The sequence below is a fragment of the Cetorhinus maximus genome, chromosome 16, assembly GCF_964194155.1.
Source record: "Cetorhinus maximus chromosome 16, sCetMax3.hap1.1, whole genome shotgun sequence".
NCBI lineage: Eukaryota > Metazoa > Chordata > Chondrichthyes > Lamniformes > Cetorhinidae > Cetorhinus > Cetorhinus maximus.
In genome coordinates, this window is record NC_135894.1 from 18,552,754 (window position 1) to 18,568,300 (window position 15,547).

At 40.9% G+C, this 15,547-nt stretch overlaps 1 protein-coding gene across 1 annotated transcript in view; it reads right to left on the minus strand.

Annotated features, from left to right (window-relative positions):
* Positions 1–15,547, minus strand: part of kpna3 (karyopherin alpha 3 (importin alpha 4)) — an 82,811-nt gene that overhangs the window by 43,242 nt on the left and 24,022 nt on the right. Inside the window, exons 3-6 of the mRNA XM_078559445.1 lie at positions 7,287–7,376; positions 5,830–5,859; positions 4,728–4,780; positions 2,113–2,208 (exon numbers count right to left, since the gene is read on the minus strand). Coding sequence (XP_078415571.1) covers positions 2,113–2,208; positions 4,728–4,780; positions 5,830–5,859; positions 7,287–7,376 — 269 coding nt within the window. The remainder of the gene's footprint in view (positions 1–2,112; positions 2,209–4,727; positions 4,781–5,829; positions 5,860–7,286; positions 7,377–15,547) is intronic.

Genomic DNA, 15,547 nt, shown 5'->3' on the forward strand with positions numbered 1-15,547 from the left:
GGTGGCATGTGTTAACAGCCCAGCAACAGTACTAATTCAACCTCCAACACAACCATCCCCACTCATCTTCAAGGAAATGCTGCAGTCTCTGTTCAATACCTAACTCAGCACAGGAACTGACTGGAATGGGGCAGTAAAATCTTTAATTTCAGCTCAGTAGCAGGAAGAATCAATTCTCAAAATGGTAATGATATCACACACAACTTTAAGATCTTAATTCTTTTAAATTTAACATTCACTGGCGATGGGGTGCCAGCGGGGAAAACCAGATGTTGACCTGAGAGTGACACACGATGTGCTGATTCGGAGGCTGCTTTTGCCTGTCACCTTCACCATAGACCATTTGCTAGAAGGCATGGAAGTGTGGTCAAGGGACACTGACTCTGAAGGCATATGCTTCAACTTTCCAATACTCAATACCACCATTCAAGAATTTTAAGGGCTTGGTCAAGCATGCACTCTTTTCAGTAATTGGCACACCAGCTTTGATTACATTGAAATCAAAGGCACAGCACAGAAATTATAGAGATTTAAGGCACCCACAATGTGTGCAAAAATACTGTGTGAATTCCAACATCACATTTAGTCAGCACTTTAGAGTACTGAGCATATGGGCAACTAAAGCTCAAAGTACTTTTTTCTGCATAACCGGAACAAACATTACATCACAGGATATTGTCACCTTCTTCTTAAGCAGTCCTCGGGATCAAGGATACGTGCTTGCACTCCGGTTGGATGGGTTCTGAGGTGGCTTACAAGTCCAATGCGCGATCTGCAGACTCTGCTATGTAGTGCTTGAAAGGTTGGGTAGATGAGTTTTTTGGAAGTTTGTGCGCACTCTCCGCACCTTGACTTCACTTTTCCGTGTTCCTTATATGTCTATTGATGTGTGTGGTGCCTTCCCGAATGAACCTTCTCTATTTTGGTCAGTCACAAGCCAGGAGTCAGCAGGAATGTTTGACCTCGTCAAGGGTGCTTTGAGGACACCACTGAAGTGTTTCCTCTCCTCGTGGGAACTTTTTGCTGCCTTGTTCTGAGCTGTACCTTCAATCCAAAACTAAAATCACTCAGATCCAGTACGCAGATGACACTTGTGTGTGGTCACTCAGAAACTGAGCTCTTGATCGTCGACTCCTTTTCCGAAACATAAGAAAATGGGCCTTTCACTAAACACCCGGAAAACTAAGGTCCTCTTCCGAACAGCTTCCACGGCAAAACACCATTTTCCATATCTTGGGAGCCTCCTCTCGACGAAAGCAGACATTGATGACAAAATTCATCATCGCCTCCAAAGTGCCAGCTCAGCTGTCAGCCGAATGAGGAAGGGTATTTGAAGGCCATGATCTCAAACTCGAGACTAAGGTTATGGTTTAAGATATTGTAAATCGTTCTGGGCTAACAGTACTGGAGAAACAGATCACTGAAGTGTGGATTAGCCCTTACAGCACACCCTTCAGTTGAATTGCAATGATGGTTCACTATATAATATGTGGATAGCACCGTGATGGACTCCCAACCTAAATCTGCACCTACATGAGTGAGAATCTTCACCAGGGAAGGGCTTGTGGGCAATCCACTCCACTGCTTCCCTGCAGTTTATTGCAACCAAGTCAATGGTGACATTAGCATGGAAATTAATCATCCTGCCAATTTGCTTGGCCAATGAACCATTTTGAATCAAGACAGAAATGAATAAGATACGAAGGGGCAGCAGACACCATAAAATGCAAAAGAAAATACTCGGGTTCTGCAATTAGTCAACATAAATACTCAAAATGCAAAGCAGAATCAAATCAAAATCTAGGTCAGAATGAAGCTAAATTTTATTAATAAACAGCAACATGCATTACTAGTTAAGTCCTGCATCTGTTGCAACAAAAATAACAGTGTGAAGTGGACCTAAGGGGAAGAAAGGGGGCAAAGTTTAATGCATGCAGGAATAAAAATTAGTCTAAATGTAGCACAGCATTTAAAATTTTATTCTCAATAGGCAAAGCATAGAGGCCGGCAGACAATGCAGCAATCTGATGCAACACTGTTTTCAATACCTTTCACAATTCATATACGTTAATGAAAAGTAAACACTGGAGATTACTATATCATGACACTTACTTGTCATCTCTTTCTAGACATCGTACCAGGACCGGTAAGATTCCAGAGTTTATTAGTTCATCAATTGGAGGATTTCTATCACTTGATAGCAACTTCCTGCAAGATTTTGAGGAGCAATGAAATTAGAAACATACATTTTTCAATAGCCTTAACACATATACAACAAATGAAAATCTGGTAGTCATGAATGGTGCAAATAGTGGCAGCACAATTGCTGTGACTGTTGTACAATTAAAAATGAGAAAATAGAATACAATTTTCAGTTTAACTAGAATTGTAATTAACCTACTTTTAACTAAAAAAATTGGAGGCAGAATATATAGTAAAAACTCTATTACCAAACTACTGTTCTCCGGCTGCCAAACAAAATTTGACAACTTAAGAAAATAATACATTTTTAAAATTATTAGCAAGATACCTAAACAAGTGGAGAGTGAGACTTGAGAAACCTGCTCCACAGAGCCACCCACCAGCCATAGTCCGTAATTACACCATCATAGGTAACTTTACTATAGGATTTCTATTCTAGATTACGTAGGTAGTTTCATTGTTAAATATTAATAGGAAAGTGTGATCAGAAACTGTAACCAGAAGAAGTGTACGAGTACACAAAGTTTTTCATATAATGCAAAGCTGAACACTAGGAAGAATGAAGCTATCAACTTTAGCTCCCACCACAAACTTCATACCAGCGTCACCAATTCCATCTCCCCCTGACCATTCTTTCAGCATTACCAGACTCTTTGCAACCTCAGCATCCTATTTCAGCAAGCTGAGCTTTGACTCCATATCATCTCTGTCACAAACACTGCCACTTCCACCTCATCATCATCCACCTCTGCCCATCGGTTGCTGAAACACACATCCCTGCCACAGTTAACTCCAGACTCAACTATTCAATCCTCTCTTGGCCAATCTCCCATCCTCTACCTACCATAAATGGGGGAATGGACAGCTCTTGAAGTATTGTAGGGTTTGAAAAAGGTTACAGAAAAGGGAAGGAGCAAGGTCATAAAGGATTTAAGCACAAGAACGACAATATTAAATAGGAGACATTGAGGAACCAGGAGCCAGAGTAGGCTAGTGAGCACAGGGGTGATAATGATGTAGACTTTGCTCATCCATAAATTCTGCTCACACATTACACCTGTGCTGACGAGCTTACTTCCTCAATGAATGTTGACTCCTGGTCCCTCAATGCCTCCAATCCAATATTGTCATACTTGTATTTAATCCCTTATGGCCTCACTTCTTCCTTCCTATGTAACCTTTTCAAACACTACAATACTTCAAGAGCTCTGCATTCCTCCAACTCTTAGTCTCTTGTACATTCCCTACTCCCTTCACCACACTAACAACATCCGCACATTCGGCTGTCCAGGTCTTATACGCTAGAATCCTCTCCCTAAACCTTTCCACCTATCTCTCCTCCTCTAAGAACCTCCTAAAACCCAATTCTTTGACCAGGTTCCTGGTGACGTCTCCTTTGTTGCAGCATTCTGCTTACTGCTCTGTGAAGTGCCGAAGGACATTTTTCTACATAGAAGGCACTATGTAAATACTTATGTTAAAATCTAAAAGTGTACATCCAAGTAGATTTTCCCTGTACTTGAAAAACTGCTCTAAGAGCATCGAGATACAGGCTATTAGAAGGTCTGTTTATTGTTAACCTTAACATTCAGATACTGAAACCCAGCTTTTATCCATTTGCCATGAAAAGCTCATTTGCACAGTTCTGTATTTTATATTCACGGCTGATTGCAAAATACCTATTCAAGATATAATTAAGTACCAAAGTAAGTAAGAACCAGTGTAAAACAGTATTGAACTAACATACGTACCTGGGTGTGCTTGTACACCAATCACTGAAAGCAAGCATGCAGGTGCAGCAAGCAGTTAAGACGACAAATGGTATGTTGGTCTTCACTGCAAGGGGACTTGAGTACAGGAGCAAGGATGTCTTACTGCAGCTGTACAGGGCCTTGGTGAGGTCACACCTGGAGCATTGTGAGCAGATTTGGTCTCCTTATCCCAAGGAAGGATATACTTGCCATTGAGGGAGTGCAGCGAAGGTTCACCAGACTGATTCCTGGGATGGCAGGATTATCGTATGCGGAGAGATTGGGTCGACTAGGCCTGTATTCACTGGAGTTTAGAAGAATCAGAGGGGATCTCATTCAAAGGTATAAAATTCTGACAGGGCTGAACAGGCTGAATGCATGGATGATGTTTCCTCTAGCTGGGGGCAGTGGGGTATCTAGAACAAGGGGTCACAGTCTCAGGATACAGGGCTGGCCATTTAGGATCTAGATGAGGAGAAACTTCTTCACTCAGATTGTAGTGAACCTGTGGAATTCTCTACCACAGAAGGCTGTGGAGGCCAAGTCACTGAATATATCTAAGAAAGAAACAGATCGATTTCTGGTCTCTAAAGGCGTCAAGGGGTATGAGGAGAGTATGGCGCTGTGATAAAGGATCAGCCATGATCATACTGAATGGCGGAGCAGGCTCAAAGGATCGAATGACCTACTCCTATTTTCTATGTACCATTTCAGTGCAATCACGTAGTCCCAGCATATTCAGCAGTTAATATCAAAGCCAATAAACAACCTTACCTTGCAGCCTGAACAGCACTGAGTTGAATGACAGGGTTTTCATTAGTTGCATTCTGCAATTATAAAGCATTGAGAAAAATAAAGCAAACTTGTTTATCTTCCACAGTAGTAAACAATCAACACTTCATAAATTCAGGCTGTTTATGTATTTTAACAGCTAGCCTTAGCACATTATGAACTCATAACTGAGTCAGAAAATCACTTGTTTAAGGCCCACTCTTGCGATGTTAAACCAAGGCACTGTCTACCTTCTCAAAAGGACATAGAAGATCGCTGAAAGGGATGCCAAAGCTTTTCGTCTTGTACTCATCAGGACACTTCACAAGAACAACAATTTATACTGTATTTGAAGAGAGTGCTGACTGGTTGGCAGGTGGACTCTGATTGGTAGAGGTGTTGCCATGGAGAATGCACCAGTGATGGTGACTAGCAGTTAACTGCCAAGCATTGTTTGAAATTTAAACCAGGCAGCTTGTCCCTGATTGGTCAAGACATTGCCCTGAGGAATGAGTCAGCAAATGACTGTCATTTATTTTGTTTAGCTGAAACAGGCACAATGTGTGTACATGTTCTTCCATGTTAATTCCTTTATAACTAAACTGAAAGCAACAACTCTTTGTGGTGAGAATAGCAATCTGGTGCAAAGAAATAGCAGTGATGGTCAGTGTCTGCAACATTTTATTGCACTAAAGAAATGTTCCAGGACAAAGCCAAATAAATGCATGACTCAGAACTGCTAATGCATTTCTGGAGTATGTAAATTACAAAGAGTGTACCAATATTGAAAGCTGCAAGCCATTGTGTTCTGGGGTCAGATATTAGGCTTTCAATTGCTCAAACTTTCTTCTCGCTGTTTAAAAAAGCTAACTGAGCCGCTCAACAAGATTCTTGCCTTGTGATCATTCCAAGTATCTACTATGCTGAGTGTAGTTTGCTCTACACTGCGAATCAAACATCATGCAGACTAAGTGGCTTATTTTATATCACAATGCAATATAAAATAAACATATCTATTGTCACTGAAACAATTTAAAGGGTCAATTAGTTTGAAAACAGCTGCAAATTTCTAGGATTCAAGAATTTCAGTTAGCAGCTTTCTTACCTGAAGAATAGCATCTAACGTTATATTTTGCTGGAAAAGAAAGAAGCAAAATTAGATGGCAATTTTTTTTGGCATCATTATTCCTGTGTGCATTAAAATTGTGCGCTATCTCACTGTTGTACCCACATATCACTGTGATTTATTGTTTATATCAATGGCCTAACAATGACAATTTCTAACAGTTTATGAAGTCCATCCACCCATATGATTCCAGTGTTCCAAAAGATACCCAGATTACTTCAGTGGAATAATTCTTTTTTTACATTAGTAATATGCAAAGCAATATTTTTCAGCTCCAAGACTTTGTTGTCATACTCAACATTTGAGCTGACCCATCAGTATTTGCTATGGAAATAGAATGAGAAATTTTTTCCTCATTAAGGTGGCTAGTTTAAAGGAAATCTTCCTTTTTTTGAGCATTTCTCAAGTTTCTAACAGCATTGTTACATATCATCTACAACTAAATTCAACTATTCCAATTTACCTGTCATTAAATTAAGTTGGCCAAAATGGTATATTTTTCTTTTAAAATAGAAAGAAAGAGAGATACAGTCATTTACTCTATCTAGCTTAACATCATTTCAGTTCTTCCTCTGGCATTAAAAAAAAACCTACTTAAAATCTTGCCATTTTTGCAGAGCTGAAATTTATTGAGTGCAAGCTTAATCATAAATTTGCTTAGCGTTCATTTCATGTCTGGCCATCTTTAGCCTTTGCTGTTTTGCAACAAAAGGGTAGAAGTAAGGTTTGCAAAATCATGAAAATGGCCAAATTTTTCAGCATCGATGGAATGCAACAGTATAGGTGTGTAGGTTCAGATCTCTTGCTTATGTATAGTTTAGTAAAAGTAAATGTAACAAATGCATTGTGAGTTAACCAGTGGTTGATTAACAAAATTACATTAGATAAAGTGATTATAAAAAATATTTCAACACAAATCACAATAAAAATGGTTTTTAAAGAAAACCTGAAATGTTTCCAATTCTTGAACTGAAGGTAATACCTTTTTAATAGAGAACACTTTAAAAAGCACTAGGGTTTCAATACACAAGTTTCTCATAACTACCGAGTAGTTAACAATGTCAAGCTCTTACATTTTGATACAACGTCCTCTTGAAGTATAATCTTGAATTATACCTGGGGCAAGTAGTTTGAAACTTGTAACACTAAAATGAAGTGCTGGTGATGATCAGATTCTTCTGCTTTCACCAATCTGGACCTATGCTGCCAAACAGATTAATACCTCCAACTTCACAAGATCTCTTTTTCTGCAGTGGTAACTATAAAACAATCAGTGGTGACATTTGGATGTTATCGCTGTCGTATCCCCTCACTGAATTACATTAATCTAATATATAGGGACTATTTGTAAAAATGTACATAGTACATAAAATCCAAGTGTAAAAATGAATGCTTATACACGTTATCCAAAGAATGACTATAAGGATATCACTTACAGCTTTGAAATCTCCATCCACATCAGAGTCTTCTAAACTTTCCTCCTGTGGCACATTTCTTTTCTTGAGTAGATGTTCATCTCTCTTGTTCTGTAAGCGACAAATAATCAGTTGAAAGGGAATGTGGAGAAATGCCACATTACGTGCGTTTGTATATACTTCTATTTACACTTGTTGCTATGTCACATAGGCATAGAAAGTGTTGACACACAATGGATAAGCTACTTTTAAAACCAAAATATCAGAATCACATAATTGCACCAAGATGAAATTAAAATCAAACCCAATAATAACTGGCTAATAATGCCAGTTTTCTCCTGGTTATACAAAAAATAGGTAAAATTAAGTGGGTCTCAATGGTTGAAACAAAACAAGGTTTTTGGTAGTAACCAATGCAATTTTTGATCAGGAATCGAAGCATATAGGGCATTCTCAAAGCTTAGCAACAACACATCTTTAAACGTACAAACTAGAATTTCCAGCAGGTCATTTTGAATCCAACTTCGCTATTTATATTAAGTTTCATCAACCAAGTTTCAGCATGGGCTCAGCAACCGCATTCTCATCCGGAATGAGGTCATGGGTTAAAAGCTCCATAACTAAGGCTTCAGCTTATAATCTAGACGGACACTTCAGTGTAGCACTGAAGACATTGCACTGTCAGAGGTGCTACGTGACAGGCCAGACATTAAACCAAGGCTCATCTGCCTGCTCAGTAAAAATGGGAGTCTCATTAAGGAGATTTTGCTTTTTCAAACATTGCAGTTTTCCCCAGAAACAAGTCAACAGCCAAACAGGAGAGGAATGTTCTTGTTCTATAAAGGGAAGTCCCAGACAGCGTGAGAAAGTACAAAACTACAACAAACTATCAAGCTCACCTACTCATTTGGTGAAGATTAGTTTTGTCTAAACTTAAAAACATATTTGTGCCAGGTTGCAGAAATGTTCTCAATGGGCGGAATCTTAGGCCCTTTAAAAATAATCTCGGGGCAGCACCATTTCTAGGCCCTGACCCCGCACTTGCCTCCTGTCAGCTGTTGACTGAAGGATGGCAGGTGGGTTCCAGAGGTTGCAGGGCCTACAGCCTTAGAAGGGTGGCAGTCTGACTGACAAAAGTAGGCGCTGCTGTTACTCCAACTTGCTTCCCTCTGAAGAAGTAATTACTTTTTAAAATTAAAATATGGCCACAGTTGCCACAGGCCTGTGGCTGCAGCACGTCCGCTGACCCCTGGAGGGATACGGATTAATCAGGGATAGTAACCATGGATTTGTTAAGGGAAGGTTGTGTTTGACAAATTTGATCGAATGTTTTGAGGAGGCAACCAGGAGTGTTGATGAGGGTAATGCATTTGATTTGGTCTACATGGACGTTAGCAAGGCTTTTGATAAGGTCCCTCATGGCAGACTGATCAAGAAAGTAAGAGCCCATAGGATCCAAGGTAAAGTGGCACGTTGGATCCAAAATTGGCTGAGAGGCAGGAAGCAGAGGGTGATGGTAGAGGGGTATTTCTGTGACTGGAAGTCTTCTTCCAGTGGGGTTCCAAAGGGCTCGGTGCTGGGACCCTTGCTATTTGTAGCGTAAATAAATGATTTGGACTTAAATGTAGGGGTTATGATCAAGAAGTTCGCAGATAACGCAGATGAAAATTGGTAGGGTGGTAAATAGTGAGGAGGACAGCCGTAAACTGCAGGAGGATATCAATGGACTGGTCAGGTGGGCACAGCAGTGACAGATGGAATTCAACCTGGAAAAGTGAGAGGTAATGCACTTGGGGAGGGCTAACAAGGCAAGGGATTACACTATGAATGGTAGGACCCTAGAAAGGACTGAAGATCAGAGGAGCCTTGGTGCGCATATTCACAGGTCCCTGAAGGTAGCAGGGCAGGTAGATAAAGTGGTTAAGAAGGCATATGGGGTATTTGCCTTTACTGGCCGAGGCATAGAATACAAGAGGAGGGAGGTTATGCTGGTACTGTATAAAACGCTGGTTAGGCCACAACTGGAGTAATGTGTGCAGTTCTGCTTGCATTAGCTGAATCCACAAGGGCTAGGAAACACAGGTTCAAGGTTTTGGGAAAGAGATTTGGAGGGGGTGTGATCAGGAACTTCTTTAATGCAAGTGGTAACAACCTGGAACTCTGTCTACGAGGGTGGTGGAAGCGGAGACGATCAATAATTTTAAAAGGAAATTGTATGGGCACTTGAGGGAAATAAACTTGCAGGACTGTGTGGGTAAGAGTGGGGAATGGGATTGGTTAGATTGCTCTACAGAGACCTGGCATGAATCGGTGGGCTGAATTGCTTCTTCTGTGCCATAATGACGCTATGACCTTTCTCTTTTCAATCACGTTTATTGCTGGCCCTAGCTGCCTTGAGGCGGTGGTGGTGGGCTTTCCTCTTGGACTGTTAATTGTAGTGGTTTTATGCAACTTCAGAGAGCAGCTAAGAGTCAAAGCCAGTGAGGGAACTGAGTCACAGAGGTCAGACCTGGAAAGGACGACAGCTTTCCTTCCCCTACATACACTACTGACAGCTGTTTTTTTTTATGACAATCTGATTCTAGATTTTTACTTTCAATCTGCTTTAAACTGAATTCAATTCTCAAACTACTCTGGTGGGATTTGAACTCGCAGCCCCTGAGTTACTAAGTCCAGTAATATAATCACTGCATTGGCTTTCTGAAATACTGTTTAAAATAATTTCTACATAAATCTAGACAGATACTTGCACTTTTTAGACTGGCTTAAATAACAACATTTTACAAACACGAACTACCCCATCACCTTAACACTTAGAAAGTTCCTGTTCTAAACGTTCCAGTACTGTATCTATAATCTGAAGATGACAACTGATCCTCAAATAGATGAGAACATTACTAGCATTTTATTTTTAATGACTTATTTAAAAGCCCTAAATGAATCATTTGGTTTTATTTCCACCAGCAAGTGCGGCAATATCTCACATGGATTATCAAACAAATCTCTCATTAAAACAAGAAATAAATTAAATTTGTATGCCAGGTCAACATGCCATTTGCTTGCCAAAATGTTTTTGTCTGAACTAAGCAGACACAATGCCTATTAACACAGGCTATTAACCCACAGGAAATAGAAATTTGACCACGCGGCAATTGGATTATGTAACTTGATGTCCAGCTTGATTAAATGCCTGTCTGTTCCATTAACGAAATATACAACCCATCTAAACCTTATATAGGACTGCTTGCCTCTGATAACAGTATCTTGCTGTACTGCACATTTTTGAAATATTCCAAAGATTGACAACAAGCAGTGGTCACATGTTCCAAATCTTGGTAGAAAGAACACTTAGCAGTTGTCAAAGGGTTAGTAAGACAGCTTTACATTTGTATCTTGGGAGACCAACACCCATGTTCCAGTTTCCCCCATTGTTCCTAGTCAATCTCACTCGCATACCCCAACAGCAGAATCTCACTATTTTGTGCATCTATCAATGTGGCACCAGGATAAAAAAGTCAGATTCAGCCGTGTTAATGTGGGGAGTTTACACACAAATGCCCGTCTCTGACAAAATAAACTGAACAAGTACCAACAGAAAAATTGTCTCACATTAAAAAAAATCTGCTCCTCCATTGAGTTAGCTGAACTCAGCCAGATTTCATTAATGGAGACAAAATTTGCCTCTGTATACTTGGAGCACTGGGGAAGTGGAGAGGGAAATTAACTGAAGTTCTCATTCATGGTCATCCGCTCAATTGGTAACACTGACACCTGCAGAAGATTGTGGGCTCAAATACCACTCCAGAGACTTGAGCACAAAAAGTAAACCAGATTGACACTCCAGTGCAGTACTGAGGGATTGCTGCACTGTCAGAGGCAACATAGAAACATAGAAAATAGGAGCAGGCCATTCGGCCCTCTGAGTTCACTCCGCCATTCATTAAATCATGGCTAATCATCTAACTCAATAGCCTGCTCCTGCTTTCTCCCCATATCCTTTGATCCCTTTCACCCCAAGAGCTATATCTAACTCCTTCTTGAAAACATACAATGTTTTGGCCTCAACTACTTTCTGTGGTAACGGCTTCCACAGGCTCACCACTCTCCGGGTGAAGAAATTTCTCCTCATCTCAGTCCTAAATGGTCTACCCCATATCCTCAGGCTGTGACCCCTGGTTCTGGACTCCCCCACCATCGGGGGCATCCTTCCTGCATCTACCCTATCTGGTCTTGTTAGAATTTTGCAGGTTTCTATGAGATCCCCCCCTCATTCTTCTGAACTCCAGCGAATATAATCCTAATCAATTCAATCTCTCCTCATATGTCAGTCCCGCCATCCCAGGAATCAGTCAGGTAAACCTTCGCTGCACTCCCTCTATAGCAAGAACATCCTTCCTCAGATAAGGAGACCAAAACTGCACACAATATTCCAGGTGTGGTCTCACCAAGACCCTGTATAATTGCAGCAAGACATCCTTGCTCCTATTCTCGAATCCTCTTACTATGAAAGCCAACATACCATTTGCCTTCTTTACCGCCTGCTGCACCTGCATGCTTACCTTCAGCGATTGGTGTACGAGGACACCCAGGTCTCGTTGCACATTCCCCTTTCTCAATTTATAGCCATTCAGATAATAATCTGCCTTCCTGTTTTTGCTATCAAAGTGGATAACCTCACATTTATCCACATTTTACTGCATCTGCCATGCATTTGCCCACTCACTCAGCTTGTCCAAATCACACTGAAGCATCTCTGCATCCTCCTCACAGCTCACCCTCCCCCCAGCTTTGTGTCATCTGCAAATTTGGAGTTATTACATTTAATTCCCTCATCTAAATCATTAATATATATTGTGAATAGCTGGGGTCCCAGCACCGATCCCTGCAGAACCCCCCTAGTCACTGCCTGCCATTCGGAAAAAGACCCGTTTATTCCTACTCTTTGTTTCCTGTCTGCCAACCAATTTTCTATCCTCTCAATACATTACCCCCAATCCCATGCGCTTTAATTTTACACTCCAATCTCTTATGTGGGACTTTGTCGAAAGCCTTTTGAAAGTCCAAATAAACCACATCCACTGGCTCCCCCTCATCAGCTCTGCTAGTTACATCCTCGAAAAATTCCAGTAGATTTGTCAAGCATGATTTCCCTTTCATAAATCCATGCTGACTCTGTCCGATTCTGCCACTGTTTTCCAAGTGCTCAGCTATTAAATCTTTTATAATGGACTCTAGAATTTTCCCCACTACTGATGTCAGGCTGACTGGTCTATAATTCCCTGTTTTCTCTCTACCTCCCTTTTTAAATAGTGGGGTTACTTTAGCTACCCTCCAATCTGTAGGAACTGTTCCAGAGTCCATAGAATTCCGGAAGATGACCACCAATGCATCCACTGTTTCTAGGGCCACTTCCTTAAGTACTCTGGGATGTAGATTATCAGGCCCTGGGGATTTATCGGCCTTCAATCCCATCAATTTCCCCAACACCCTTACCCTACTAATACTGATTTCTTTCAGTTCCTCCCTCTCACTAAACTCTGTGTTCCCCAACATTTCTGATATGTTATTTGTGTCCTCCTTTGTGAAGACAGAACCAAAGTATGTATTTAGTTGGTCATCCGTCTTTCAGGTGAAACATTAAAACAAGGCCATGCCTACCCACTCAAGTGGACATAAAAGATCCGATGGCACTATTGTGAAGAATAGCAAGGAAGTTATCCATGGTACCCTGGCCAATCAACAACAAGCAACATCACTAAAAACAGATGACCTGGTCATTATTACATTGCTGTTAGCAGGAGCTTGCTGTGTGCAAATTGGCTGATGTCTTTTCTACTTTACAACAGTGACCACACTTTAAAAATGTACTTAATTGGTTGTAAAGTGCTTTGGAATATCCTGAGGTTGCGAAAGGCGCTATATAAATGCAATTCTTTCTTTACTGCTTTCTAGTAATGGTTTCATAGAGGACTGCGAGTATGGTTGTCTGAAGAAAGGATCAGGTCCGACTGTGAGGCACATCCAGCCAGTGCCATTTCAGTGCTCTCAGTCTAGTGCCCAACCTTGTCCATGAAGATTAGGTGGTCTGACAGAGTGGCACTGAGTCACTTAAATTCACAATTAAGCAACTGAAGCAGATGATATGCCCTAGAAATAAAAGCACACCTCAACTGCTCTGTGAAGCTGCCCAACAAAAGGAGTTAGACCCTCTTCAGGCTGCCAGGCCTATACTGGTAAACAAATTTTAAGTGAACATTACTGGATGAAGTGGGATGTGCGCACAGGACATATTACTGCAAGTGTAATACAGTGCTGTTGAATTTTTGCAGGCATGCAGTGCTGCCACTACGAGCTGGCATACCATGGTTAGCATGAGCAAAGCACATCAGTTTAGAATGCTTCTCATCCAGATAAATAGCAGGCTAAAAACTAGGGCAATTAACACTTTCCTGTAAGGTGATCCAGTGACTCGAAGGGTATACAATTACAATAGATTTTTCTTTTAATAATTTCATCCACTCTTTTAAGGCAGTCCACCATTAGTGGTCTTTTAACAGCAGACTAAGGTATCACTTTATTAGCTGAAAGCACATTGAAATCGAAACCCCACAATTTTTAATTGTACCTTTTGGTGCTGGTACCACATCGCAATTTTCCACATGCCAAAATGACCTGGCCACTGCATGACTTGCTTACTATACTTGGTCAAACTTTGACCTAAGGTTCCCCCTGACTACCATGCTATATTCATTTTGAGCCAAATGTCCCATCAGTTATTTTCCAATCAGACACCAGAGTCAGTCAAGTGCAGTCCGATCCACTATCATTAAAAACCCAAATAATTCAAATGCCCTTTAGCGAAGGAAACCTGTCACCCTTATCCAGCCTGGCCAATATGTCTCTCTAGTTCCACAACAAACATGGTTGATTCTTAATAATTATGTACCTGTAAGTGGGAATATTCAGTCTGAATGTCAACTATGCCAGGCAAATTTATATGTTTACATCTGGTACAACCACTGGCTGACCAGCAGAAATAAAAAAGAACTTTTCACCATGGATGTCCAGTCCTTCTAAACCTTTATCCTCCATCAGGACAGTTGGCAGGCCCTCCACTGCTTCCGTTACAGAGGCCTAACCAGTCTTCATCCTCCACACCCCTCCCCCACTGAACTTGTTCAACAGCTTCTACTTGGACTCCATTCACTTTCTCCAAATAATAAGTGTTGCTATGGGAATCCACTTGGTCCCGGCTATGCCTTGTCTTTTCATGGGCTAAGTGGTACATTCTTTGTTCTGGTCCTGCCCTGGTTCCCTCTCTGACCTCTTTTTTTCCTGCACATCCAGCATTTTCTGGTTTTATTTCAGATTTCCAGTATCCACAGTATTTTGCTTTAATATTATATACGAAGAACTGTATTTACAAATTATATATCTATTATCAAATAGTTTAAAAAATAGTCCTTGGTGGGTTACCAAATTCTTGGCAGCGTGTGATTGCACTAGAGGTGACACTATTGATAGAACTCGCTAGACAGCTGTCTGCTTGGCATTTGAAAAATGAGTCATACTTAGGTGTGGCCACTTTGAACTTCACAGCCCTGAGCCCCTTGAGTTGCAGTTTTCAATTCACAACAACTTGTATTTATATGGCACCTTAAACATAATAAAGTGTCCCAAGGGACTTCACAGCAGTTATATAAAGCAAAGTTTGACACCAAGACACATAAGGAGATACTAGATCAGATGACCAAAAGCTTGGTCAGAGGCAGATTCTATGAAGCGTTTTAAAGGAGGAAGTGAATTCCAGATTCTAGAGCCGATGCAGCTGAAAGTAGCCACTGATGGTGGAGTGATTAAAAAGTTCAAGAGGCAAGAACTAGAAAAGTGCAAATACCTCAGGAGGGTTATGGAGATAGAGGGGGGCAAGGCCATGGGGGGATTTAAAAACAAGGATGAGAATTTTAAAATTGAGGCATTGTTTAAACAAGAGCTAATATAGGTCAGCGAGCACAGGGCTGATGCGTGAACCAGACTTGATACGAGTAAGGGCATGAGCAGCATAGTTTTGGATGAGTTCATATTTACAGTTTAGGAGGCTGGTCAGAAGTGTGTAGGATTAGTAAAGTTCAAGGTATGGATAAAGGTTGCAGCAACCAATGAGCTGAAGCATGGGCGGAGGGAAATGACATTATGGAGTTGGAAATAGAAACCTCAGTGATGACAAAGATGTGCGGAGGGAAGCTCAATTCAGTGTCAAATATGACACCAAGGTTGTGAAG